The 27,730-nt window shown below is 37.6% G+C and overlaps 1 protein-coding gene across 3 annotated transcripts in view; it reads right to left on the minus strand.

The window, feature by feature from the left end:
- Positions 1-27,730, minus strand: part of SESN3 (sestrin 3) — a 91,990-nt gene that overhangs the window by 60,673 nt on the left and 3,587 nt on the right. The window contains exon 1 of one of the 3 annotated variants that reach the window (XM_051850003.2): positions 26,186-27,161. The exons of the other annotated variants lie outside the window; for them this stretch is intronic. Within the exon in view, the coding sequence (XP_051705963.1) occupies positions 26,186-26,206 (21 nt within the window). The 5' untranslated portion in view covers positions 26,207-27,161. Of the gene's footprint in view, positions 1-26,185; positions 27,162-27,730 lie in introns of those variants that run through there. 3 annotated transcript variants of the gene reach the window in all.

Here is a 27,730-nt window from a genome sequence, read left to right on the forward strand (position 1 = left end):
CCTTGGAAACTCATGACTGGTGCATAGGGAGATTACTGATGCCATAAACAGGAGTGTCAATTTGTAAAGTCAACAACAGGAGTCACTGTGCACTTACTCCTCATGTAGGATCTCTGTCCTTAATGTGCTGTACATTGAGGCTTAATGCTATAACGCGTACTCAAACAGTATATTTCACTTTGTGTTTCTATAAGTGTGCAAACTGTTGAAATCTTTACTTAATGCATACTAAACTGATCTTCTGTTAAAAAAAAAAAAAAAAGAAGAAATTAGCAATTCCCAACTTGACTCTTGCTGGGATTAAACATGACAATAGGTCTGATCTGATTTCATCATCATTTAAAAAATCATCTATTATTTTTCACTTTATGTTTCAGTGTGGGAGCAAACTGTTGAAATCTTTACTTAATGTATGCTAAACTGATCTTCTGTATATAAAGAGAATCGAAAATGAATCTTGATGTGAATGGAAGGGGAGAGGGAGTGGGAGAGGGGAGGGTTGCAGGTGGGAGGGAAGTTATGGGGGGGAAGCCACTGTAATCCATAAGCCGTACTTTGGAAATTTATATTCATTAAATAAAAGTTAAAAAAAAAGATAGATAAAGCACAAATGCTGACCTCAGGGAAATACTAGATAAATAAATACAGTTGCACAGTAACAATATACGTTAGGCACTATAATCAGGATGACCAAAATAGTAATGCCTAACTCTACCTGCAAGAATATAAATTAAAAAGGTCTTCTGATGACATAAATCTTTAGAAAGTAAAAATGTGTTGGGCTATGTAGGAAAAGATAAAATCTATGTGGTCACAACACACCAAGCAAAAAGAAAGTACAAAGGCATGACACATTTGGGAAACTATATGCTGTTCTACAAGATCCCTGAAGCTTTCTAAGAGAATAGGCAACAATCTTATCATGAATGCTATACTAAAGACCTTTGATATTATCTAAACAATGACACAATATATTGATTATATTTATCACTTAAGAAAATATTTTTAACACCTGTTAGAAGAATGGAAATGAGGTAGGGGAAACTAAAGGAAATAAGACCTATTAAGAGGCCACCATAATTACCTAGGAAAGATAAAATTTGACTTATGTAAGCAGTATGGATTAAGAAAAGGAATTCTGTTGAAAGCTACTTAGGAGACAGAAGGAGTAGAATTGAATGATTAATTAGATATATGATGGTAAAGTAGTGAGAGAAGTTTGTGATGCCTCACAGAATTCTAAATTAGATGACTAGAGGGGTGAAAAATGGTGACTTCAACTGCTATGAAAGAAATCAACACGACAAGGCAACTTGGGTATAGGTTGATTTCAGTAATCCAGTGATATGTTTGTAGAAGGCAGGCATGTAGAAAGATATGGGTTTCAAGTAGATGAAAGCTCTGGAAAGAGGTAAATGTTTCAACATTTTAATTTGCATTTCAAGATCCAAGCTTTCTATTATGCCTAACATTCTAAATGACAACCCAACACTTAAGAACAAGTTCAAAATATGTTATCTTACTACCAGTTCACAAAGTTTCTTTCAGTGACTCTAATATGATTTCCATTTTCACCATCCCTACCTCAGTTTAGCTTATCAGTTTATCCCCAGTGATGGGTGGGGAGGATAGCAACCTTTGGTCTTGAACCTCTATATAGAATGTCACATTCCTTCTTCATATTTATTACATTGTTACTAACTCATTACATAAGGCCAGCCCCAATTCCTATATTTTCTAAATTAAGTCCTTCAAACTGAGAGTGAGTTTTCCCTATGTCTGGGTTCTTATTTATACAACACCTAGTATCGTTTTGTGTAACATAAGATAAATATCTATAAGGGTGATTATAAAAGAGGTGTTCTATCTTATTTAATGATTAATTCAAATCAGGAGCTCAACAAATAGTCTGGTTGATAACACATTATTTCTATGTATTACTGAGCCTATTGCACATTTTATATTAATATCTATTTTTGACAATAACCACTATTAAGAATTTTCTTGGCATCCTGGACTTATGCCTATCCTGAAATATATACATTTGCACAAACACACCAACTATAACTTAATATAATTATTTCACCAAAGAGTTTGAATTCTTGTCTTGGCAACAAAATTCTGAGTGCTGTCTTTGATAGAAAAAAAAAAAACTGCAATTATGCTACAATTATTATCTGTGGAAGTAATTATTTTCTAATAAGCACAAGGACTTTTCATTAATTTTTCATTCTCACAGTATTCTTCCCATTTGCCAGATTAGCTGCTATATAGGTGTTATTCAGAAACTATTATGCTCTTTATCATTTTACTTTTTTTTATTTTTTTTAACTTTTATTTAATGAATATAAATTTCCAAAGTACAGCTTATGGATTACAATGTCTTCCCCCCCATAACTTCCCTCCGACCCGCAATCCTCCCCTTTCCTGCTCCCTCTCCCATTCCATTCATATCAAGATTCATTTTTAATTCTCTTTATATACAGAAGATCAGTTTAGCATATATTAAGTAAAGATTTCAACAGTTTGCACCCCCATAGAAACACAAAGTGAAATATACTGTTTGAGTACTAGTTATAGCATTAAATCACAATGTACAGCACATTAAGGACAGAGATCCTACATGAGGAGTAAGTGCACAGTGACTCCTGTTGTTGACTTAACAAATTGACACTCTTGTTTTGGCATCAGTAATCACCCTAGGCTCTTGTCAGGAGTTGCCAAGGCTATGGAAGCCTTTTGAGTTCACCAACTCTGATCATATTTAGACAAGGCCATGGTCAAAGTGGAAGTTCTCTCCTCCCTTCAGAGAAAGGTACCTCCTTCTTTGATGACCTGTTCCTTCCACTGGGATCTCACTCACAGAGATCTTTCATTTAGGTTTTTTTTTTCCCCCAGAATGTCTTGGCTTTCCATGCCTGAAATACTCTCATGGGCTTTTCAGCCGGATCCGCATACCTTAAGGGCTAATTCTAAGGCCAGAGTGCTGTTTAGGACATCTGCCATTCTGCTGCTGTGTATCTCGCTTCCCATGTTGGATAGTTCTCTCCCTTTATTATTCTATCGGTTAGTATTTGCAGACACTAGTCTTGTTTATGTGATCCCTTTGACTTTTAGTCCTATCATAATAAATGCAATTTTCATAGGTACAACTTTGGGAATATAGTGGCTTTTTCCCCCCATACTCACTGTCCCTCCCCCACTCCCATCCCACCTCCTATTCCCTCTTCCATCCCATCCTTCTTTATGATTCATTTTTAATTAACTTTATATACAGAAGACCAACTCTGTACTATGTAAGGATTTCAGCTATCATTTTATTTTTTATTAATTTATTTAACTAAGAACCACAGCCTCCGTTATCCTTAGCTTACTTAAGGTTTCAATATTAGTATCCTAAACCCAGATTTTTAGTTAACTCAAAACTACTAAGATCATTCATTAGATCTAAGCATTAATAACTTTTAAGCATTAGCAGGGCATCTTTTAAGGTCCATGATATTGCATTAGGCATTCTGAGTCAGAAACATTCTCAAGTTAAAGAACTCAAACAACCAATTAGTATGTATTAACTTAATTCTTCATTGTTAAAATGTTTATATAATAACTCTTTTAAGAACAAAGCATAAAAACTGTCTAAATGGACTTACAAACTAGTTGGTGATTTTAAACAGATGCCTAAACAATAATAAACAGAATGCTATGTAACCAAATGCTAGAGGTATGGTGATACAATGAAAAGGGTACTAGAAACTCGAGTTCGTCGTCCCCTTTCTTGAGCACTGAAGGACCTTCATCAGTATTGGGAGCATGGTTTTCTTATTTGAAGACCAAGATTTGCCAGCCCTAATGGCCTTTTAACGTAAACAGTGTGGAACTCTTTTACTTGGTGAAGGGTTAACTTTGCAATCATTAAGTAAACTTAAAGTAGACCTTTGAAAAAATTAAGAATGAGAATGGGAGAGGGAGGAAGAAGAAGGGTGGGAGTGTGGGCAGGAGAGAAGGTAGGGTGGGAATTATCACTATATTCCTAAATCTGTATATATGCAATAAATGAAGCTTGTTTAACTTAAATAAAATTTTAAAAAACTCATAAACAGTCTCTGATTATACACAATGCTGTGAGAAATTCTAAATGCTGGGACAAGGTTTTCAGAAATGAGATAGGTAAAATTCTTTAAAATTACTTTGATTATTTTTCTAGTTTAAAAATACACTTATTTTAAAAATATTTTCATTATTTTAAAAATAATCATTTTACTAATCTGGCTGATAAACTGTTAGGTTCTGATAAAATATTATACAACCAGTATTATTTTTAAAGCCCTTATATTGCAGACTTATTTTATATATTTACATAATTTCCAACAGAATGATTTTCACTTTAAATATATCTAAACTCCTTAAACATATCACATTTAAAAAAATCTTTTTAAATGTATAATTTTAAAGTAATCAATCTATTGAATTTATGTACTTAATGATCATCTTCCTTCTTGGAGTTGTCTTTTAAATAATTGTAAGATAAATAATCTTTTTTTAAAAATATCTATTGATTTATTCGAAAGACAGAGTTACAGAGAGGCAGAGGCAGAGGTAGAGAGAAGTGTTCCTTCCATTGGTTCATTCTCCAGAGCTGTGCCGCTCTGAAGCCAGGAGCCAGGAGCTTCTTCCAGGTCTTCTACATAGGTGCAGAGGCCAAGGACTTGGGCCATCTTCTTCTACTCTCCCAGGCCATAGCAGAAAGCTGGGTCAAAGTGGAGTGGCCTTATGGGATGCCGGCACTGCAGGTGGCAGCTTTACCTGCTATGCCACAGCACCAGCCCCAAGATAATTAATCTTTATATTTATAAATAATTTTTCAAAGTCCTCACAACAGATTATGTGAATTCATTGTTCTCAGTATTTCTGTTAAAAGTGTACTGAAGGGGACAGCGTTGTGGCACAGTGGGTTAAGCACCTGCTAGCAATGCTGGCATCTCATATCAGAATGCTGGTCCAAGTCCCAGCGCTCTACTTCCAATCCAGCTCCCTGCTAATGCACCAGGAAAGCAGCAGATGACACAAGTGCTAGAGCCCCTGCCATCCATTTTGAAGACCAAGATGAAGTTCCAGTTTCCTGGCTCCAGCCTGAGCCAGCCCTGGCTTTTGCAGCCAACTTGGGAGTGAATCTGTAGTTGCAAGATCTCTTTCTTTCTCTGTGTCTCCCTCTCTCTGTCATTCTGCCATTCAAACAAATAAAATGTCATTAGAGATTACTGGGCCTATATATATAAATGAACTTCAATGTTCCAGAATTTTTTTAGGGAGTTGACATAATAGGCCTTCAAATACAGCTATTCCTTCCCTAGAATGCAATCTTCCCCAATTTTTTTTTTTTTTTAATCTTCTGAAAGAACTGTATGATCATCAGTGTGCCACGTGTGTTTATAACTATCAGAGCATATGGGTTGGCTGGTAGGTCTTGATGCCTCACTCAAATGGCTGCTTGCTGGAGTGCTTTGCATATACACTGCTACTCTTCCTCCAAGGATGGTAGTTTGGTTCTGAAAAGAAGCATCAAAATGGGCAAAGGCTGAAGCTGCAGATTCTCCTCATGAATTTTTATTGTTAGTCTTTCAAAAGCTAATTTTACTTTCTAAAGCTTAGAGTTTCAATTTTTCTAGTTGCAATCAACCATTATTTCTCTAAGGTGAGTATATTACAGTGGGAACAACTTTGAGTTTTTCTAGCAGTTTCATGAATGGTAGCAAGATCTAACAATTCAGTTCCACATGGCAAAGTACATTTCCAAATCAATGAAATTAGTCCAATAGTAGTCTAATAGTTTTTAGCAGTTTTTAAAGATTAATCAAGTGTTGCTTTTACTTTGAGACCAAGAGCAGAAAAGAACTTACCAAAGAAAGTTACATTGTTTTCATCCATAATATGAATTATTGTTAATAACTATGTGGATAGACATATATGATAGTTTAATCAGGATATTTAGTTGGCGAATGTTTTAAAATAGTTTTAATATACTGACAGACTTCTGCATTTCAGACAGCTCATCTAAATAAAAAATTTTATGGTGAGTTCTATCCTCCCAAAATGTTTTTCTAAGTATATATATGTATATGTATATATATGTATAAGTATATGTAGATATATATCCACACACCACACATAAGCTTAAATAATAACCTAATAGAGATCACAATTTTATGTAATTTTATAATACTCATTTTCTCTATAATGTCCCCCCCCAAAAAATTTTAATAACGCCACAAAAATCAAAAGTGCTCTTAATGATGAATTTAGGTGACAAGTTCATGCCGGATCCCTAGAGTACCTCACAGGGCACAGATTTCTTTGATGATCTATTTTTTAAAAAAAGAAAACTACAGAACTTCTATATCTACTTTATCATATCTATAATTAGTACACTACTAAATTTATCACCCTAGTATAAAAATTACCTAAAATCAAGGCTAACTTTAAAAAATGAGGCTAATTTTTTCTATTATAGTCATTCTGCTATAACACAACATATGTATTCCTATAAAAATCATTGTGCTGTGGAAAATCATGCAATAAACTCTAAGGGCTTACGGTAAAAATGAAGGGTACAACATTAAGAGAATTACATCATTTATACAGTTATTAAAAAGAAGAAGCCTAATGAAAATGGTACCGTAATTTGACACAGGCTAAACTGTTATAAAACACAAAAATATTACAATATACAGGGCATTTTACCTTGAAAAAAATCTAAGGTTCCTTATAGAAGTGGGTGTTGGAAGGGCTACAGTTTGTGAGTTCTGAAGCTAACGGAGGAGGAAGGTCGGAAATCAGAGTTGTAGCACAAGTGTGGATGGAGGAACTCACAATATACTGGTGAATGAAGGTAGAGGGCAGAGGCCTTAGTCGCACGCATGGGTTTTCCTACAAAGCTCAGATCAGCTGGGTGAAGTTTTCTGGTTTCACCTGATGTATCTCATGCACAAATTTGCCATAACAAACACAAAATTTGCTGTTCTGCTCAAATAATTCCCTAATGCATCAACTCTGCATAAGTTTTATAGTTTGACAAACAGAGGTTAAATTGTTTTTATTTTAAAAATGTTAATTTGACAAAGTTCACAGGCAAGGTGAAGGGAATGAGAAAAAAAAAACAGAAAATGTGCTTTTAATTATGACATATAGCTCAATATAAATAATATTTTTCTTACATCAAAATTTGGCCAGGGGCCAGTGCTGCAGTGGGTTAAGCTGCCGCCTACACTGCCAGGAGTTCCTGCTGCTCCACTTCCGATCCAGCTACCTGCTAATACACCTGGAAAAGCAGCAGAAAGTGGCCCAAGACCCTGGGCCCCTGCCACCCACATGTGAAACCTAGAAGGAGTTCCTGCTTCCTGGATTCTGCCTGCCCCAACCCTAGCTGTTGGATGGAGCTAGCAGATAGAAGATCTCTCTGTCTTGTCTCTCCCTACCTCTAACTCTGACTTTCAAATAAATACATAACTAAAAAAAAAGTGGCCATACCAAAAAAGCAAAAGCAAAAAAAAAAAAAAGTTAAAGTAGCTTATAATTAGATTTGCATTACCTAAAAACTAAATACACAATAAAAGATATCTAATTTTATCTAAAGAAATTACATGCTCTCACATCATTAGAGTAAAATATATAGATATCATCAATTACTAGATAATCATTAATTACTTCTAGGATATAGAGAAGTATGCTTTTAATATGAGAATGACAAATCAAGTTTATCAACTCCAAAACTGTAATCAAGTAAACCAGCAAAATTTCCATTAGCCAAAAGATACTGTATATAGTTAAGAAACATGGCTGTTACTGAAAAAAACATTTGTTCTTTAAAAACGAAGATCAGAGTGATCTTCCATACTAAAATAAAATCTAAATTATCTTCAAATCTATTCTGCCATTAAAGGCTCTTAGAAGGGGAAAAGTGAATTTCACCACTCATAATAAAACTATGTCTAGGCAAGTGCTCTGGCATAGCGGGTAAAGCCACCAACTACAGTGCCGGCATCCCATATGGGCGCTGGTTCAAGTCCTGGCTGCTCCACTTCAGATCCAGCTCTCTGCTATGGCCTAGGAAAGCAGTGAATGATGGCCCAAGTTCTTGGGCCCCTTCACCTTGTATGGGAGACCCAGAAGAAACTCCTGGCTCCTGGCTTTGGATCTGCATAGCTCTGGCCATTGTGGCCAATTGGGGAATGAACCAGCAGATGGAAGACCTCTCTCTCTCTGCCTCTCTTTCTCTCTCTGTGTAACTCTTTCAAATAAATAAGTAAATCTAAAAAAAAAAAAAAAAAAAAAAAAAACCTACGTCTAGCAGCTCTCTGTCAAAAAACGCAAATATATTTACCTATGTTAGAGTTTGTAGTCTTATCAATGAAATGAAATAAAATCATCAGGGCATTTTGATGAAAACTCCCTGGCAAATGACAATTAAAAAAATCTAAGTCCATTTCTCTCTCTGAGATAGAAATGAGGATAAAACCTTGAATCTCTATATGCTTCCTTTTTGTTTCTGTATAGCTAGTTTCTTTCTGAGTTGAGGGAAAGCAAACACAGAAGAAAACACCTGAGAGAGTGGCTGTCATAGTTTTGTTTTTAATTTGCTTATTTTCATTTTATTTGAAAAGAGAGAGTTCTTCCATCCAGAGGTTCACTCTTAACATGCCTAAAACAGCCAAGGATGGGCCAAGGCAAAGCTTGGAGCTAGGAACTCAATCCAGGTCTCCCACATGGTTGCAGGGACCCTAGTACCTGGACCATCACCACTGCCTCCTAGGGTGTGAATTAGCAGGAAGCGCATCTGAAGTAGAACCAGAACTCAAACTGGGCACTTCAATTTTACATGGAGGCACTCACATGGCATCTTCACTACTGTGCCAAATGCTCACTCCATCTGTTACAGTTTTAAATAAGCTAGCTTGTGTATCTGATATCCTCGTTTATAAAATGGGGATGATAATACTACATACCACACTGAATAACACGGTAGAGACCCTAAAAGTAAGGCTCAACATTATGTGCTGCTTTGAGCTTTGCTAGAATCAGAAAGACCTCACAATGTCTAACTACAAGCTCTCTTCCTGACTCTGCTCATGTGGATAAGGTGCCTGACCAAATAACCTTCTCTGTCAAATGGACCAGGTGAGTTCCTGCTTATTCCTAAGTAGCAGGCTTTCACTGCCAGCACACACAATTATTCAAACAAACTGATGGTAGCTTTCTGTAGAAATCAAGTATCACCACACCTTCATGCTTCTACAAAGCCTGACTTCCACTGTCCCTTTGCTCACTCTGTTCCTGAGTGCGGTTTCCACATGGCCAGGTCTGGTATGCAGCATCTTCTTCCCTTGTACTCTATGTGTCGCTAATAAACTGCTATTAATCTGTCCAATGTTTGGTGTTGAATGTTCAGCCACTCCCATTACCCAAGGTTGGGAATTCTTTCCTCACCAAAGGACTGAATAGGAGCTTATCAAAACTGGCATTAAGACTGGTACATAAGGGGCCAGGGCTGGTGCTGTGGCACAGTGAATTAAGCCATGGCCTGCAGTGCCAGCATCCCATCTAGGTGCCAGTTCAAGTCCTGGCTGCTCCACTTCTAATCCAGCTCCTGCTTATGTGCCTGGAAAAGCAGTGGAAGACAGCCCAAGTTCTTAGGCCCCTGTATCCACGTGGGAGACCTGGAAGAAGTTCTGGGCTCCAGGGTTCCGCCTGGCCCAGCCCCAGTGGTTGCGACCATTTGAGGGGTAAACCAGTAGACTGAAGCTCTCTCAGTCTCTCCTTCTCTTGCTCTGTAACTCTGCCTTTCAAATAGATAAATAAAACTTTTTTCTTTTTTAAAAAAAGAATGTTTAATGAGAAAATACCTGTGAGGCTTTTAAAATTGTGTGATATTGGGGCTGGCACTGTGGTGCAGTGGGGTAAAGCCCTGGCCTGCAGCACTAGCATCTCACATAGGCGCTGGTTCATGTCCTAGCTGCTCTACTTTTTTTTTTTTTTTTTTTTTTTTTGACAGGCAGAGTGGACAGTGAGAGAGAGAGACAGAGAGAAAGGTCTTCCTTTTGCCGTTGGTTCACCCTCCAATGGCCGCTGCAGCCGGCGCACCGCGCTGATCCGATGGCAGGAGCCAGGAGCCAGGTGCTTTTCCTGGTCTCCCATGGGGTGCAGGGCCCAAGCACCTGGGCCATCCTCCACTGCACTCCCTGGCCACAGCAGAGGGCTGGCCTGGAAGAGGGGCAACCGGGACAGAATCCGGCGCCCCAACCGGGACTAGAACCCGGTGTGCCGGCGCCGCTAGGCGGAGGATTAGCCTAGTGAGCCGCGGCGCCGGCCCTAGCTGCTCTACTTCTGATCCAGCTCCCTGCTAATGCAGCTGGGAAGGCAGTGGAGGATGGCCCAAGTCGTTGGGCCCCTGCACCCATGCAGGAGACCCAGAAGAAGCTCCTGACTCCTGGCTTCGGATCTGCTCAGCTCCAGCCATTGCAGGCATTTGGGGAATGAACCAGCAGATGAAAGACCTCTCTCTCTCTCTCTGAAACTCTTTCAAATAAATAATAAAATTAATCTTTAGACCTCTCTCTCTCTCTCTCTCTCTCTCTGAAACTCTTTCAAATAAATAAATCTTTAAAAAAATTGTGATTTCATCTACTACATTTTTGCTAAGATTAAAACTGTATAATAATTGAGTTCATAAAGTACAATGTAACTAGTCAAAATATTTAAACACTAATAGGTTTTTAAAAAGACTTACAGAATAGACTGGTTTTAGAAAACTTAATTAGGTCCCAAAAGACCCTTAATTCAATATCTTGTTTAGCAGATAGCTAAACCATTAAAAGTGGAAAATAAATACCATTTATGAAACACTTTTATAAAATAATTACAATCTATAATGCTATTTATAACATTACATATTTAATTTTTAATAATTAAAATTTAGATTTTAAAAAATCACCCAAACTATATTCCTTTGCCCTTGAAAATAAGAACAAGTATTTAATATTTAAACACCTTTATTTTCCACGTAGTAAAGTATTTGGGTGATTAAAGTTGTATCTATGTCTTCATAATTGTTGAAGAAAAATAATAGCCTATGAAAAATTGGTTATAAAAAGCCAAAATAGTATATGGCTTCCATTGTAACCTCTTTACAGTTTTTTTAGAAACTCATTTCTAGGGGCCAGCATTGTGGTGCAGTGGGTTACCCTGCTGCCTGCGATGCTGACATCCCAAATGAGCACAGCCATTTGCTCCACTTTCCCACCAGTTCCCAGCTACACGTCTGGAGACTTGGATAAAGCTCCTGGCTCCTGGCTTCACAACGGTCCCGTCCTGGTCATGGCAGCCACTTGAGGAGTGAACCAGGGGATGAAAGATACCTCTCCCTACTCCTTGCCCTCCCATAATTCTGCCTTTCAAATAAATAAATAAATCTTTAACAAAACCTCCTTTGTCTCCAACCACATAGTAAGTACTCTAATACCCAGATCATAACCTATATATCTTTTTCATCTTAAAAAAATCCTAGAATTTACATATTAACTGAATAACTGTAAACTTAAGTGGCTTTATTAAAAAAAAAAATACATGTTCTGCCCTGGCCTGCAGTGCTGGCATCCCTTATGGATACTGGTTTGAGTCCTGGCTGCTCCACTTCCAATCCAGCTCCCTGCTAATGTACTGGGGAAAGCAACAGAATATAGCCCAAGGACTTGGGTCCCTGCACTCACATGGGAGACCTGGAAGAAGCTCCTGACTTTGACTTGGTCCAGCCAGTTGTCGTGGCCATTTGGAGAGTGAACCAGCAGATGGAAGATCTTCCTCTCTCCTTGTCTCTCTCTGTAACTCTGCCTTTCAAATAAATAAATATTTTATTCCTTTTTTATCTAAGTCTTTTACACTCAATAATCCATTATAAACATCTGTGTGCTTCTATACACACATCTATATCCTAAGAATTGTCCAGTATTTTACTGTATTTATGTTACATAATTTGTTCAACCAATTTTCTCATTAACAAGTAACCTCTGAGTAGTGCACATTTACTGATGATACTTTACAGATGAGAGCTGATTCAAAAGGGAAAACACCCTATACTGAGATAGCAAGGAAAGAAGGAAACAACTAAAGAAGGACAAATGAATATCACAGATGATAATGTGGTCTTATTCTTTAGTTTCTAATACAAGCACCCTCAACAACGCTTACTGGCCCAGTAGCTAGATTAAAAGACTCTTTTTCCTAAGTGGATGTAGATTCAAGAGGGAACAGTGGGAGGAGGTTGCCACTGGAATTCTTATATAGAACTAAGCAATCTGGAGACTCCATATTGCAGGAATCAATAAAGGGCAAAGCACATAAAGCTTTTTTTTTTTTTTTTTTTTTTTTTTTTTTTTTTTTGACAGGCAGAGTTAGACAGTGAGAGAGACAGAGAGAAAGGTCTTCCTTCCGTTGGTTCACCCCACAAATGGCCGCTACGGCCGGCCAAAGCCAGGAGCCAGGTGCTTCCTCCTGTTCTCCCATGCGGGTGCAGGGCCCAAGCACTTGGGCCACAGCAGAGAGCTGGACTGGAAGAGAAGCAACTGGGACAGAACCGGTGCCCCGACTGGGACTAGAACCTGGGGTGCCAGCATTGCAGGCGGAGGATTAGCCTAGTGAGCTGAGGCGCTGGCCCTAATAAAGCTACTTTTAAACCTGTCATTGCTTCCAGTGTTCCAGAGACAATTCTATTTAAACACAGAATTATATGCTTATATGTGAGCTTCTCAAGTTTTCTATCAATCTGAAGATAATAATTATCACTCATTAATCAGGATGAGTTATATAGTATTTTGAAATACTCAGAGAAAAAGTGCTATGTACAAAGAGATATATTCTGCTAGCTTAATCAGTCATGCAACAACTGACAGGAAGTATTCTCATACCTTACTCTTGCCATACTTCTATTTTAGACCATGAAAATGCTTTTTTAAATTTCCTTTTTTATGAGACTCAAAGTCAAAAGCTGACTGTCCATTGCCATGGAAACAGTTCTATTTAAGGTACTATATTAGTCCTTTCCTCACAGAAGGATAGAAAATGGTCAATAGAAAAGCATCACTCTCCATGGTTAGGAATTAAATAACCACAGATGCTTCTGAGGCAACCAATACATAAAGGAATTCGGAAAGGGGTGGGGCACGATTTAATACAGTCCATTGTTTTTGTAGAGTAAGATCAGTACAGGTTAAATACATTGTTTTAGGTTTGAGGGGTTTATTTTAGGTTTGTTTAATTTGCAAGCTTCCTTATGCGACTTATTGACACTGCAAAAATATATAACTGAAGACTAAGCTAATACAGGTGAAAAAGAACATCCATAATTTATATACATGTTTAAACATCATAGAAAAAAACTAAAAAATGCAACAGTTCTAAATCAGTCTCTAGGATAAATGTTGCCATCCCTCTTTTGATGTCTTTTTCTCCATGAAAGGTTAAAATATCAATTTTTCTTGAAATTGAAATAATCTAAGTAATGGAAAGACCCACCAGAGTCTACCAATGTTAGCACTATAAAACGCTTATCCTTATGTAGGCAAGCAATTCCAAGAGATATTTTCAGTCATTTTAGTCAGTTTCCCCAAACCCAACTCTTTATTTTCCCTAAGCTAGCAACAATAAAGTAAGACATTTTTCTTAAAGTAAGAGCACATTGTATCTGCAGGTCTCAAATATATATTTTTAAAATTGATGAAAGTCGTCTTCCTGGTTCTAGAGCTGACATTGTCACTATCATCTATAAAGAACAGGGTTTGAATATTGATAAATTTGAAAAATATTTCCTCTCTTTACCAATGTTTTCAAGTATTTTAAAAATGAAATGGATGGAAGCAATTTCCATTTGTAAAAGCATTTGGCTAATAACCTTAAATCACTGTGTCTCAATTCTAGAGTGCATCAGAATCACCTGGAAAACTTGTTAAAATACTGATGGCTGTGTCCACCTCCTGAACTCCTGATTCAGCAACCTTGGGTTGCAGCCCAAGAATCTCATAAACACCCAGGTGATGCTGATATTGCTGGTTCCAGAACCACACTTCAGAATCATTGTCCCAGACACTAAACACACTTATTAGCCTACAGAATTATTATTCAATACTTCAAACTTCCCCAAAATGAATGATTGTAAATTAAAAAAAAAAAAAAGGCTTCAATCTGGAGTGACTTGGGTGTAGTCAATAATAGTGACTTGGAAAGGATATTAATTCGATCAAGACCAAAGTAATTCATAAAAATTGCTATCTAGTGGTTGGATAGCTGCTCTGAGTTATAATGACATTCAGAAAAATAAACTCCTGATGAGTTGTAAGTAGCTTCTGCTCCTGTGAATCCAAATGGCCTTGAAAAACAAATACCTACTATAAAATAGAGAAGAGGAACTTCATATTTGAATGTAAATTTTTCTTAGAAACAACTATAAACCAAGAATGCATCATGTATGTACCAAGTTTCTGTGAATTCAATCCAGCTTTTCCACTGACTTATAGCTTCCTTTTAAAATCTTTTACCTTGAACTGATTAATCTATAATAATCAGCACTGCACATTTTTAGTTTTCAAGTGCTCTATTGCTTTTGTCAAATAGTTATCCATAAACACTAAAATGCATTAAAATGACTATTAAGGTAGAACAGAAGGAAGTGTCTAAATAATAACAATACACTCCTCTCCTTTATGATTGTGAAACACACATTTGTCACTGAAAAAGTGATGGACAAGTTAGGAGTTCTAGAGGAAAAGTCATTTCATTTTTATGACATCACTACTTTTTATGACTGGTAACACAGTGGTTTATGAGATTTCTAAATGTACACTGCCACAATTGTTTCAAATTTAATAGCACTCTAAAAGAAAAGATAGAACACCCAGTACCCAGAACACACACTGATCCTCATTACTTTCCAGTATTTTATTTTTAAAAATTCAGTTGTTTCTATAAATATCTAAAATTAAATGAAGTGAACATGGAGGTACTCATTAATTATCAACTCTTTCCATTTTTCATTGTGACACTGCAATAGTTTTAGACATAATTAGTAAAGGAAAAAAGATAAAAACACATAGATGGGGTGTACTTACTTTTAACACCAATTAAAAGTAAAATATTTTCCATTAATGACTGCTTACACAAGATGGGAATTTATTTCTTAAAACCAAATACATTAGTGATTCTTTCACAACATAAAAGAAAACAAGATCTTCCATATCAACATATAGGTTATGTGCATTTAATGTACCTATACATAATCATAACAATATGCAATACATCATCACAAGGAGAGTTGGTCAAAAGACTCCCTATGAGAACTAATTTGAAACATACATTACTAAGATGCAACAGCTGTCAATCCTTACTGTAATGGAAATTCTCACTGTGTGGAGCTTGAATCCTCCACATAGTACTGGCTAGGTAACTGATCTGGGTTAGCATTAGAGTTCAGTCACAAAGCACACCATATACTGATGCCTTTATGAATATACAACCCAGATAAATGGTGTCATATTGATATCCACATTCAGTGTGCATTTAAAAATCATCCCCATAAAAGTATCATGAATAACTTGATTTTCCATGTTTAAATTACTGACAGTGAACATGTCCTCTCACTAGAAGAAGGGTTTTGTTTCTGCTGAATTATCTTCCTCACACAACACTAATATTTACCCTTCCATCAGATACTACTCTCATCAGCTCTGGAGTATGTGTATGGTTCATTTATTATTTGACAGATTTCTTGACCCCCATTATGTTAACGACAGTTGAAGAATGTAGGTATGGAATTGAAATTTTAACAGAATAAGACAATTAGTTCAATACTATAATTATTTACCATAAAAACTATTATGTTTGTTATGTATGATTTGTAAGCCTAAAATAATGATTAATCCATTACAGAAAGCTTACAAAACTCTGCCTGTCAAGTAGGGAGCAAAATCTTGAAGACGTTTGTGAGACCCAGAGCATGCTTGCAAATCATAATATTGCTTAGGTTAAAATCCCTGATGTTCTTATTTGATTTTTTGTTTATGCCTAACAGGTAGGAGTACTTAATGTTTGTTGAATAAATAAATAAATGGAAGATATTCATATAGTATTGAGTCACTTAAAATATTAATAATCTAACATTTCTTGCCAAAAAATGTGAATGCCAGTAAAAGGCAATAGTATTGGACATCAAACCCTGCCAATACTAAAATAAGAATCCATAGAGTTTTACCAAAAACAAAGATGGTTTTCACATTTCTATTTACCTGAACATATATTTTCTCTCATTTGTAAGGACACCAGATACTAAATGGGTCCCTTTTATAGTCAAATATTTACAGTTCATGTTAATTGTGGGTGTTCAAGAATGTACTTTACCTAAAAAATATTAGAACCTTACTTTCAACAGCCACAAAATATAAAAATTAACTACATCAGATAATTAACTATATAGGTCATATTCCATTAAAGCAATAAAACTACAACACAAATAGGTGTTATACATGACAACTGATAATTCACTAATTTGAAGTTATATACAAACAAGTTTTAATAAAATAAAAGTTTTCACTTTTTTTTTTTTTTTTTTTTTTTGCCAGAACCATTACTCTTTTTTATGTTCAGTAAGTAACTTAGGAAAGACAGTCTCCAATAAAGCAGTTACTTAGATTCTTGGGATATATTTTTCCTCTGGAAATAATGTTATACCTCATGGGTGGGTTTCAAGACTAATCAGCAAATGCCTATTGTATTTCCCTGTAATATTAATAGTACTCCAGAACTTAACCACATTTTACTGTACTTTGACGGCAAACTCACAGAGTTCTAATTTACAGGTAGCAGACCCACATCTTCCCATAAATCTCTAAGACACAAAGCCTTGTAACATTGGAAACTTGTGCAGATATAGTATTATAGGGGATATAGGCAGAGAAAGGCCAGGGGAAGGATACCAGTCCTAAGGTTTCATTGCTTCATTGAACTATATTTTTGCCTTAACACACAAAGTCAAAATAATGTCAAAAGTTGTTCATAAATAGTAGAAATGAGCAGTCACGTGAATTCTTCTCATAAAAAAATTGTTATAAAAAAGTTAACAAAAAGTGAGAACACTTCTTAGAGGCTATATTCAAGAGACAGAATACTTTAAGTCAAAATGTTTCTAGACATTGTCTTTTGTCAAAGACACTACAGCAGCATTGAATGATTCAGTGTCATTTAACTGAGTCTGGTTGGCAGGACAAAGAGGGAAAAGTGTGTGGATGAAGTTAGGAAAAAGATATCCTGAGATTAGGAAAGACTGGTCACATAGCTGGGGATTTACAAAGAAAAAAGAATATACCAGACAGGTTAAAACTGTTCAAAAACAAACTTGTTTCTCAATTGATTTAATCTTATGATGCATTTTGCATTTCTAGTGAAAAATTAAAACACACCTGAATTTAAAATCATTTCTATTGATCTCCTGAATCACCAAATGCTATTAAACTTCATCAATTTTACATCTCACAAGAGTCTTCCTTTGCATAAACAAAAATATGTGTGGGCGGAGCTGTGATGTAGCAGGGTAAAGCCGCTGCCTGCAGTGCCAGCATCCCATATGGGCGCTGGTTCGAGTCCCAGCTGCTCCACTTCTCATCCAGCTCTACGCTGTGGCCTGGGAAAGCAGTAGAAGATGGTCCAAGTCTTTGGGCCCCTGCACCCACATGGGAGACCTGGAAGAGGCTCCTGGCTCCTGGCTTTGGATTAACACAGTTATGGCCATTGCAGCCAATTGGGGAGTGAACAGCAGATGAAGACCTCTCTCCCTCTCTGCCTCTCCTTCTCTCTCTGTGTAACTCTGACTTTCAAATAAATAAATAAATAAATCTTAAAAAATGAAAAATATGTGCAATATAAGGCAAAGCAGTGTTTATACCTCAGCCACACTTTGGAATTCAAACTGGTTTCAAATTTTCAGTCTACCAATTATTGGTACTATAACCTTTTAGCAAGTTACTCAAGTCCTCTGAGCCCTATTTTCTTCATTCAAAAATTTAATAATTTTGTAGTTTCACTATGGTGCTTACATGTTGTTAACATGTAGTATTTTGTCTCACATAATAATTTCAACATATTCTCAAGGATACAAAAGATAAATGCTTTCATAGCTTATCAGAGTATTGAATAGAAAATACAAAGCATTTCAACCTATCACTGCATTTGGTAGGATTAAAATATCCCATAATATCCATATCCATAATATTGATGGTGTCCCTTTGGAGTTTGTCAATACCCTGGGCAATATCCAGATGAGTTCCTTCTGGGTGTATCTAAAAAGTAGAGGCTACTTAGTGGGTAGAGATTAATTCTATGTCTATGTTGATTTTGTTTTATAGTCACCAAGGGAATGTCTGCTGGCCAGGGGTGTCTCAGCTGGCTTGGGAGACATCCAAAATAAAGGGCATATGGGGAAGTAGAGGAGATAGGCATGGCCAGAACTCTAAAGTCAAAATGAAATCTTAGGAGATAGCCTTGCAGAGAATCTTGGAAGTTTGAAGGTATGCCCTTAAATGCATTACAATAGTAAGAAGCAGATTCCAAGAGGTGGGGCATGTGTCCATATTAAAGCAATAGTCATGGCTGGCGCCACAGCTCACTTGGCTAATCCTCCGCCTGCAGCGCTGGCACCCCAGGTTCTAGTCCCAGTTGGGGCGCCGGTTTGTCCCGGTTGCTCCTCTTCCAGTCCAGCTCTCTGCTGTGGCCTGGGAAAGCAGTGGAGGATGGCCCAAGTGCTTGGGCCCTGCACCTGCATGGGAGACCAGGAGGAAGCACCTGGCTCCTGGCATTGGATCATCGCAGCGCGCCAGCCATGGCAGCCAATTTGGCGGTGAACCAATGGAAGGAAGACCTTTCTCTCTGTCTCTCTCTCTCACTGTTTAACTCTGCCTGTCAAAAGAAAAAAAAAAGCAATAGTCACATCACATTTTGGAGAAGGAACAGCAGCTAAGACTGATTCTCTTTTGGTAGATATTTATGTTGCTTATCAGAGCTGCCCTCAAAAACTGGTATACTATCTAACTGAAACATTCTCATGGCAACAAAGATGATAAAATGTTTTAAAATGAAACCAAAACATACAAAAACACCCAAGTGCCAGTGCACTTTTTTCTCTTTCAAATAATCTTTGCTACTGTACTTCTGAAAGAGTTCCTTATAAAGCCAATCAAAAAAGGCTTGTGTAAAACAGATGTGCCAGAAAAATTTCAGGAAATGAAAAAAGTTCCCATTGTATTAGCTATATTACATTACATCCAATATAAGATACACCCAATATTTATAAGCAAATGTCTTCAAATCAAAATTCCATTTTGCTAAAAATAAAGTCTCCATGAACCAGATCCAAAATAAGAGGCAACTCAGTAAGAGAAAGACATATCAGGATACTTCAAAAATTCCTGAAATTGAATTAAAATCAGACTTGCCCCAAATGGTGGAGTTAGAAACGTGCCAGGGGATTCCAATACAATCCCATCAAGGTGGCATGTACCAATGCCATCTCACTAGTCCAAGTGATCAACTTCAGTTCACAATTGAATTCACTGATAGGTCTAAGAGTCAAAGGGATCACACAAACAAGACTAGTGTCTGCAAATACTAACTGATAGAATCAAAAAGGGAGAACGATCCAACATGGGAAGCAGGATACACAGCAGACTCATAGAATGGCAGATGTCCTAAACAGCACTCTGGCCTCAGAATCAGCCCTTAAGGCATTCGGATCTGGCTGAAGAGCCCATGAGAGTATTTCAGGCATGGAAAGCCAAGACACTCTGGGAAAAAAGAAAAAAAAAGACCTAAATGAAAGATCTCTGCGAGTGAGATCCCAGTGGAAAGAACGGGGCCATCAAAGAAGGAGGTACCTTTCTCTGAAGGGAGGAGAGAACTTCCACTTTGACTATGACCCTGTTGGGATAAGATTGAAGTCAGCGAACCCAAAAGGCTTCCATAGCCTTGGCAACTCATGACTAGAGCCTAGGGAGATTAATGACGCCATAAACAAGTGTGTCAAATTGTTAAGTCAACAACAGGAGTCACTGTGTACTTACTTCTCATGTGGGGTCTGTCCTTAATGTGTTGTCCAATGTGAAGTAATGCTATGACTAGTACTGAAACAGTATTTTTACACTTTGTGTTTCTGTGTGGGTGCAAACTGATGAAATCTTTACTTAATATATACTGAATTGATCTTCTGTATATAAAGATAAATGAAAATGAATCTTGATGTGAATGGAATGGGAGAGGGAGCGGGAGATGGGAGGGGTGTGAGTGGGAGGGAAACTATGTAATGTAACCCATAAATTGTACTTTGGAAATTTATATTTACTAAATAAAAAAATTTAAAAAAAAAGAATTTTTTGTGTAACAAAATTTTGAAATCCATAGAGGATCTTCAAAAAGCTTATAGAAATGTGTAATAAAAAATTCTTTGCATTGATTTCATTTTTTGCACCTAAGCAATCTTTTAATAGCATTTTCTAAAAAATTTTTAAATACTTTTCATATGTAACTTGCTAATAATAATTCAGTATGTTAAGTGCAATATATTCAATATAATTGGATAGCACAGAGGTTCAAAACATAGAGGGAGAAGGAAAAGAGTTGAAAGACTAGGAAAGGCTTTATGGAAAGGCTTTGAGGAACACCTTTGAAATACAAGTAGGAATTTGATATATTAATTGTATATTTAGACTCTGACAGATTAGACTGTATTGCAAATACTTATAGGTTGAAAGTAATTAAAATATATGCATAAAGGGATACATAATCAAACATTTTGGCTTGGTAATGTCTGTGGTTTGAATACGGGTTTATGTGTTGGAGACTTGGTTCCCAGGGAGATAGCATTGTGACATGATATGGACCTTTAAGAGGTGGGAGCTACTGGGAAACCTTTGGGTCACTGAGGGCTCTGCCCATGGAAAAGATTGAGGTGGTTCCCGTAAGAACAGTTATAAAAGCCTCAGCTTGGTCCCACCCAGTCTCCGGCTTCCTGCACTGCACTTGCTCCACACATGCTCCCACATCGTGATGGACCTGAGAGGGCCCTCGTGAGAACTGTGCTGATGCCATTTCCATGCTATTATGCCCTCAAAACTGTAGGCTTAAGAAACATCTCTTTTCTTTACAAGTAGCCTGCCTCAGGTATTTTGCTGTAGTAATGAAAAACTAATATACATAGGGAATTCCACTTCCTCTCCCATCCCCATTGTCAGCACAGTGATAACTAGGGAATAGGTCAGATATTGGTTGTCATCTTTAGGTCTCACCAGAGCTAAGAGTGAATTAATTTTATATTTGTGCCTTCAAGACCACACTGAATTGCACAAAGTTTTTGGCTGCCAAAGCTTTTGTGGTCAGTGTGTTATACTATCTTCACCCTGCAAAATGGAAATTCACCTGTACCTTTGAGGATTGCAGTATTTAGGAATTCCCTAAATACTATCACAGCTACCCTATCTCCTATCTATAGTCATAGTTTTGCTTTCCTCTGTTCTAGCAATGCTTATTATCAGCATTCTACATGGATGCTTGTCTTTCTTTTGATTCTTGTCTCTTCTGCTGCTGCTTCTCCCACACTTCTCAGCTTTCAAAAAAGGCAATCTTGCTACTCACCATCTTTCTTTCAATCAAGAATCATAATCAAGTAAACAATAATGGATACAATGTTTGAATCTGATCACTCTTGAGCTATAGCATAGTACCAAGGAGAGTATTTCTTTAAAGCAAAAGGGTTTTCCCCTTCCCTTGTTTCTACAAGGTAAAGGTTGCCCTCAAAACTTGGAGAAGGTTCATCTCACTGTGGCAATAGACAAGCTTCTAGGATGTCACTGCAAGAGTGCTAGGCAGTGTCTGCAAGTGACCCAACACAGGACAAAGGTGACTGGGTTGACATCTGCACTTCCTGTCCATCGCATTAGCTTAGTTTCCCCACAGAATTATATTTACATGCACCATACACTGATGCCAGCTACTACGGCTTAGGAATTCTTAAATGTTTTCATCTTGGAATTCATTCAGACTCAAAAAACATTGAGAGCCCCAAAGAGCTTTTTCTTGTGTGTCAATATGTACTATATTATTAAAAATTAAAAGTGAGAAAATTCTAAACGTTTAATTCATTTGAAATCTACACATAAATATAAATCACATTTTTGATGAGAATAACTTTATTTTCCAAAGCAAAAGAAGGGAGAAGAGCGACACTGACATTTTTGCAAAGCTCTTTAATGTCTACATAATACAAAATAGCTAGAAATTTACTACATTTGATCTGCTGTGATACGTTTTGACTGAAATATGTGAGGAAAATCCAGATTAAGACAGACTTGTGATTGGAAAATGAGATAATTGTGAATATCATTCTTTGATACAACAACCAAACTCCAAAAAATATAGTTTCTTTTGTGTATGTGTGTAGGTGTGTGTTTTGAGATTTATGTATTTATTTGAAAGTGAGAGTTACACAAAAGGACAAGGAGAGGCAGAGAGAGAGAGGTCTTCCATCTGCTGGTTCACTCTCCAGTTGGCCGCAATGGCTGGAGCTGAGCCAATCCAAAGCCAGGAGCTAAGAGTTTCTTCCGGGCCTCCAATGCATGTGCGGAGGCTCAAGGACTTGGGCCATCTTCTACTGCCATAGCAGTAGAGCTGGATCAGAAGTGGAGCAGTTGGGACTCGAACTGGCACCCATATGAGATGCCGGCCCTGGAGGCAGCTTTACGCGCTATGCCACAATGTCAGTTTCAAATACTGTTTCAAATACAGTTTCTTAAAGGCTATTTCCAACATGGAATCTGAAACCACATCATTGAACTTAACTTGCTATATTTTATGAAAATCTATTAGTCTACCTTAAATTTTGAATGGATCTTTTAGCCATATATGATTTTAATAAATACATCTCAAAAATTAGTAAAGTGATACTGAAAACTCAAGGAAAATTCATAATATTCATTGTCAATAATAGTAACAATGACCTAATTAAAAAATTATCTTCATTGTATTCTAATTGTCTGGTTCTCAGCCGAAAAGGAAAGAAAGGCCCTGAGGGCTAACATCTTTATGCATTGGACATTTGGAAAATATTGGTCAACAGATAATGCAGATCTTCTAAATGATGATATACTTTGCTATACAATATAAAAAAAAATCACATCCATCCCTCTGATCTCAATGGAAGAGCTTTTAAGAATTTTTGTTTATTTGTTTCTAAGTCAGAGTGTCACAGAGAGAAGACAAGACAGAGAGAGATCTTCCATCCTCTGGTTCATTTCCCTGATGGCCACAATAGCTAGGGTTGAGCCAGACTGAAGCCAGGAGCTAGGAATACCATCCTGACATCCTGGTCTCCTACATGGTTTGCCAGGACCTTAAGCACTTGAGCCATCTTCTACTGCTTTCTCAAACATATCACTAAGGAGCTGGATCAGAAGCAAAGCAGCCAAGATTTTACCTGCTGTGCCACTATACCAGTCCTGGGAGAGCCTTTAAGAATTGGGAAGCTTCTGCATTTTCCAAAGGTCAAATTTTTCCTTGAAAGATTGAATTTTATCACTGGCAACAGATATGTCAGTTATTTTCCTTGAATTTTCATGGTCACATTATTTATTTTAAAGAAAATAATTATCAAATACACAAGTCTGACTACCCAAAGTTTACCTAAAAGGTGTTTCAAGTAAAATGGGATTACATGAAAGGGGTTAACTCCACTCACAAGTAAAGATACTACATAAACGCTCCCCTTGAGACAACCATCTGCTGCGCAGAAGTGCTTTATACATTCCCCTTTTTGTCATACAGGTTAAAAAAAATGGGTACTGGAGGGTCAAGGGTTAACAAAATTTAGAGTTTTATTGTTTCTTCAAGACAGTCTTAAATAAAATTGGCATATCTCTGCCCCTTGCCCCAGTACTGAGAGTTCAGTGGTGAGGCATATAGTCATACTTTCTGGTGCAACGCCTCAATTTATGCTAGGAGCCCAGCGCAGTTTCAGCCCCCACCCCCCAGTGCTTTTGCTTGCCATGAAAAAGGAAAAGTGGACTGGCATTTTGGCATAGTAGGTCCAGCTTCCACCTGCAATGCCGGCACCCCATATTGGTACCAGTTAGAGCCCTGGCTGCTCTGCTTCCAATGCAGCTCCCTGATAATGTGCCTAGGAATGCAGTAAAAGATGGTCCAAGTCCTTGGATCCCTGCCCCCATGGGGAAGATCCGGATGAAGTTCCTGACTTCTGGTTTCTGCCTGGCCCACTTGTGGCTGTTGAGGCCATTTGGGAGTGAACTAGTAGATGGAAGATCTCTCTCTCTCTATCTGACCCACTCTCTGTAACTCTGCCTTTCAAATAAATAAATTCTTCAAAAAAAAAAAAAAAAAGAAAAGAAAAAGCCAAATAAACTCTTGGTATAATTATGAACATAGTTTTGATATCTTGCAACCTCTGAAAGGATCTTGGACATTCACAAGGGGCTAAGGAACATACTCTGAGAACTACTGCCTTTTTTTTTTTTTTTTTTTTTTTAAGATTTATTTATCTTCTACTGCTTTCCCAGTCAGTACTCTCTCTAGCAGAGAGCTGGATTGGAAGTGGAGCAGCCGGGTCTCAAATTGGCGCCCATATGGGATGCTGGTGCCGCTGGCCGGGGCATTAACCTGCTGTGCCACAGCACCAGCCCCAACCACTGCTTTATCTTATTAAGGAATTGATCAATCATTAGATAATAGAAGTAGCCATGTTATTCCTCTCCTCCTCAGTCAATCTGTCCAGTCAATATGTAATAATGTCTCAAAAAGTAGCTAATTTTCATACTTCCAATCAACAGTACCTAGAGAAATTTAGGTACACAAGAGCATTCCACGGATGTTAAGCTAGATAGACATTCCCTGGCAGCAGCCTCAATACTGTGGGGGAACAATTAGAGTACAGTTTATTATAGAGGCAGTATTAAGAATTAAATGAACCTTTTACTAGCCGTATGACAGAAACCATGTCACTTAAATCTTCTGTTTGTGATAATAACTGAGCTAATATAAAAGTACTCTAAAAATTATGGAGGGGGCCAGTGCTATGGCATAGAAGACTAAGCTTCCGCCTGTGGCGCCGGCATCCCATATAGGCACTAGTTCAAGTCCTGGCTGCTCCTCTTCCAATCCAGCTCTCTGCTTATGGCCTGGGAAAGCAGTGGAAAGTGGCCCAGGTACTTGGGCCCTTGTACTGGCGTGGGAGACCTGGAAAAAGCTCCTGGCTCCTGACTTCGGATTGGCTCAGCTCTGGCCATGGAGGCCATTTGGGGAGTGAATTGGTAGATGGAAGACCTTTCTCTCTGTCTCTCCCTCTGTAACTCTACCTGTCAAATAAATAAATAAATCTTTTTAAAAAAAAAAAAAAATGGATGTTAATACAAACTTAAGTTACTAAAACCCAATCCCTTAGTGGAGAAAATGAAAGAGATGAAAAGATAGGGAGAAAAGATTAAAAGACTTTTACTCCCATAACTATTTTCCTGAACTAAAAGTTAAAAATCCTTTGTTTTAGCCTAGATTTACTCCCACTTTATTAAGTGCAATCATCTTTAACTTTTAACCTTTTTAAGCCAAATACCATATTTATCTTATCTGCTGAAATGTTACAGGGGCAAGTTTCTTTCATTATTTGAAGATCCAGAAGCAATGCACTGTATTAGCACAAGTGAGAAGGTCATGGAAAGGGGAAAGAATACAAAAAGAATATGGAAATAAAAATATGCAAAAATATCATTCTAACATAAAAGCGTATACTCTTTAGCTTTCATTTCTCTATTTTACAGTCAATCATTAAACAGGACAGAAAATTGAATATTAAGCAAAATATTCAGTATGTATTGAAATATATTCCCTTAACAAAGAACTAAGGTACTCTAGAAAATAGGAAAATATACAGGCTTGACTTTTTCTCTCATTTATGGCCAGACTTCATGGCTTACAAAATACTTTAACGCAGGTTATTTCTCGTGCTATGCAGCAACGAGTAAGGCAGGTGAAAACGATTTACATTTCACAGAGAAAACTATGCTTAAAGGAAGTCAAGTAATTTGCCCCAGATTAAAAGACTTACCAAAGACCTAACTGTAAGCATATCTTGTAGTTTCCAGTATCACTGTGTGAGTACCACCAGCCTCTCTACTTATTCAGTGGTGGGGAGTCAGGGAAAGCAGCAGAATTCCCTTTACAAATTAAATCGTACACTGAATCTAAAATATGAGATATATAAATATACAAGGAACATTTTTAGTACATATTTTAACTATCAAGTAACTATTACTGATAACAATGAGTTTGTTGTAGGGCAGTGAGTTAAGCCACCACTTGGGACAGGCACATCTCTATGCTTCTGATCCAGCTTCCCGCTCATATGCCTGAGAGGCAGCAAATGACAGCTTAGCTACATGCTTGGGTTCTTGCCACCCATGTGGGCAAGGTCAGGCCATTTGGCCTAGGGCAGACTTTGGCCTGGGGTAGTTCTGGCTGTTGAGGCATTTGGGGAATCAGCCAGTGGATGGAAGATCGATCTCTTTCTCTCTCATTCTCTGTTATTCTGCCTTTCAAATAAATAAGTCTGCGTTCTTGCAAGTAAAAGTGTAACATAAGCAGATATGTACAGAAAAGAATTTTTAAAAGCCCAGTGCTTTCATAATCAAGGATACGCTCATCAATGACATATAAACAAAAAACTACAAGTATACAAAGATAGCAGAATAACTTGTAATTCAAGACCTGTAAAGAATAATTTTGTAGGCCGGCGCCGCAGCTCACTAGGCTAATCCTCCACGTGTGGTGCCGGCACCCCGCGTTCTAGTTCCGGTAGGGGCGCCGGATTCTGTCCCGGTTGCTCGTCTTCCAGTCCAGCTCTCTGCTGTGGCCCGGGGAAGGCAGTGGAGGATGGCCCAGGTGCTTGGGCCCTGCACCGTTTTGGAGACCAGGAGGAAGCGCCTGGTTCCTGGCTTCAGATTGGTGCTGAGTCCCAGCCGCGGCGGCCACTTGGGGGGTGAACCAATGGAAGGAAGACCTTTCTGTCTCTCACTGTCTAACTCTGCCTGGCAAAAAATAAAAATTAAAAAAAAAAAAGAAACTTAAAAAAAAGAATATTTTTTAGCAAAAGATAACTGTGGTAACCTCTAAGATCCAATGTGTTAAGATTATGTATAACATGTTTTTAGATTAATTGTATTTTTAAAAAGATTTATTTATTTATTTAAAAGTCAGAATTACAGAGACAGAGAAAGAGAGAGAGAGAATTCTTCCATCAACTGGTTCACCCCGCAAAGGGCTGCAGTGCTGAGTTTGGGCCAGACAAAGCCAGAAGGCTGGAACTCCATCTGGGTCTCCCACATGGGTTGCAGGACCTAAGCACCTTTCCCAAGTGCATTAGCGGGGAGCTAGATTGGAAACAGGGCAGCTGGAACTCCAACTGGCACTCACATAGGATGTCAGGGTGGTTTAACCCGCTGTGCCACAACGCCAGGTCCCTAAATCTCAATTTTAAAAATAATTTAAAACATACTTAAAAACTTAATCCAACTCAAGCATTTTCAAATCTTGAAGCATATTAGGGTTCCACAGAAAGCAGTTGAAATCCTTTGCTTAAAGGTTTATTGTCCAT

Source organism: Oryctolagus cuniculus, chromosome 1 (genome assembly GCF_964237555.1).
Source record: "Oryctolagus cuniculus chromosome 1, mOryCun1.1, whole genome shotgun sequence".
In the NCBI taxonomy this organism is placed as follows: Eukaryota; Metazoa; Chordata; class Mammalia; order Lagomorpha; family Leporidae; genus Oryctolagus; species Oryctolagus cuniculus.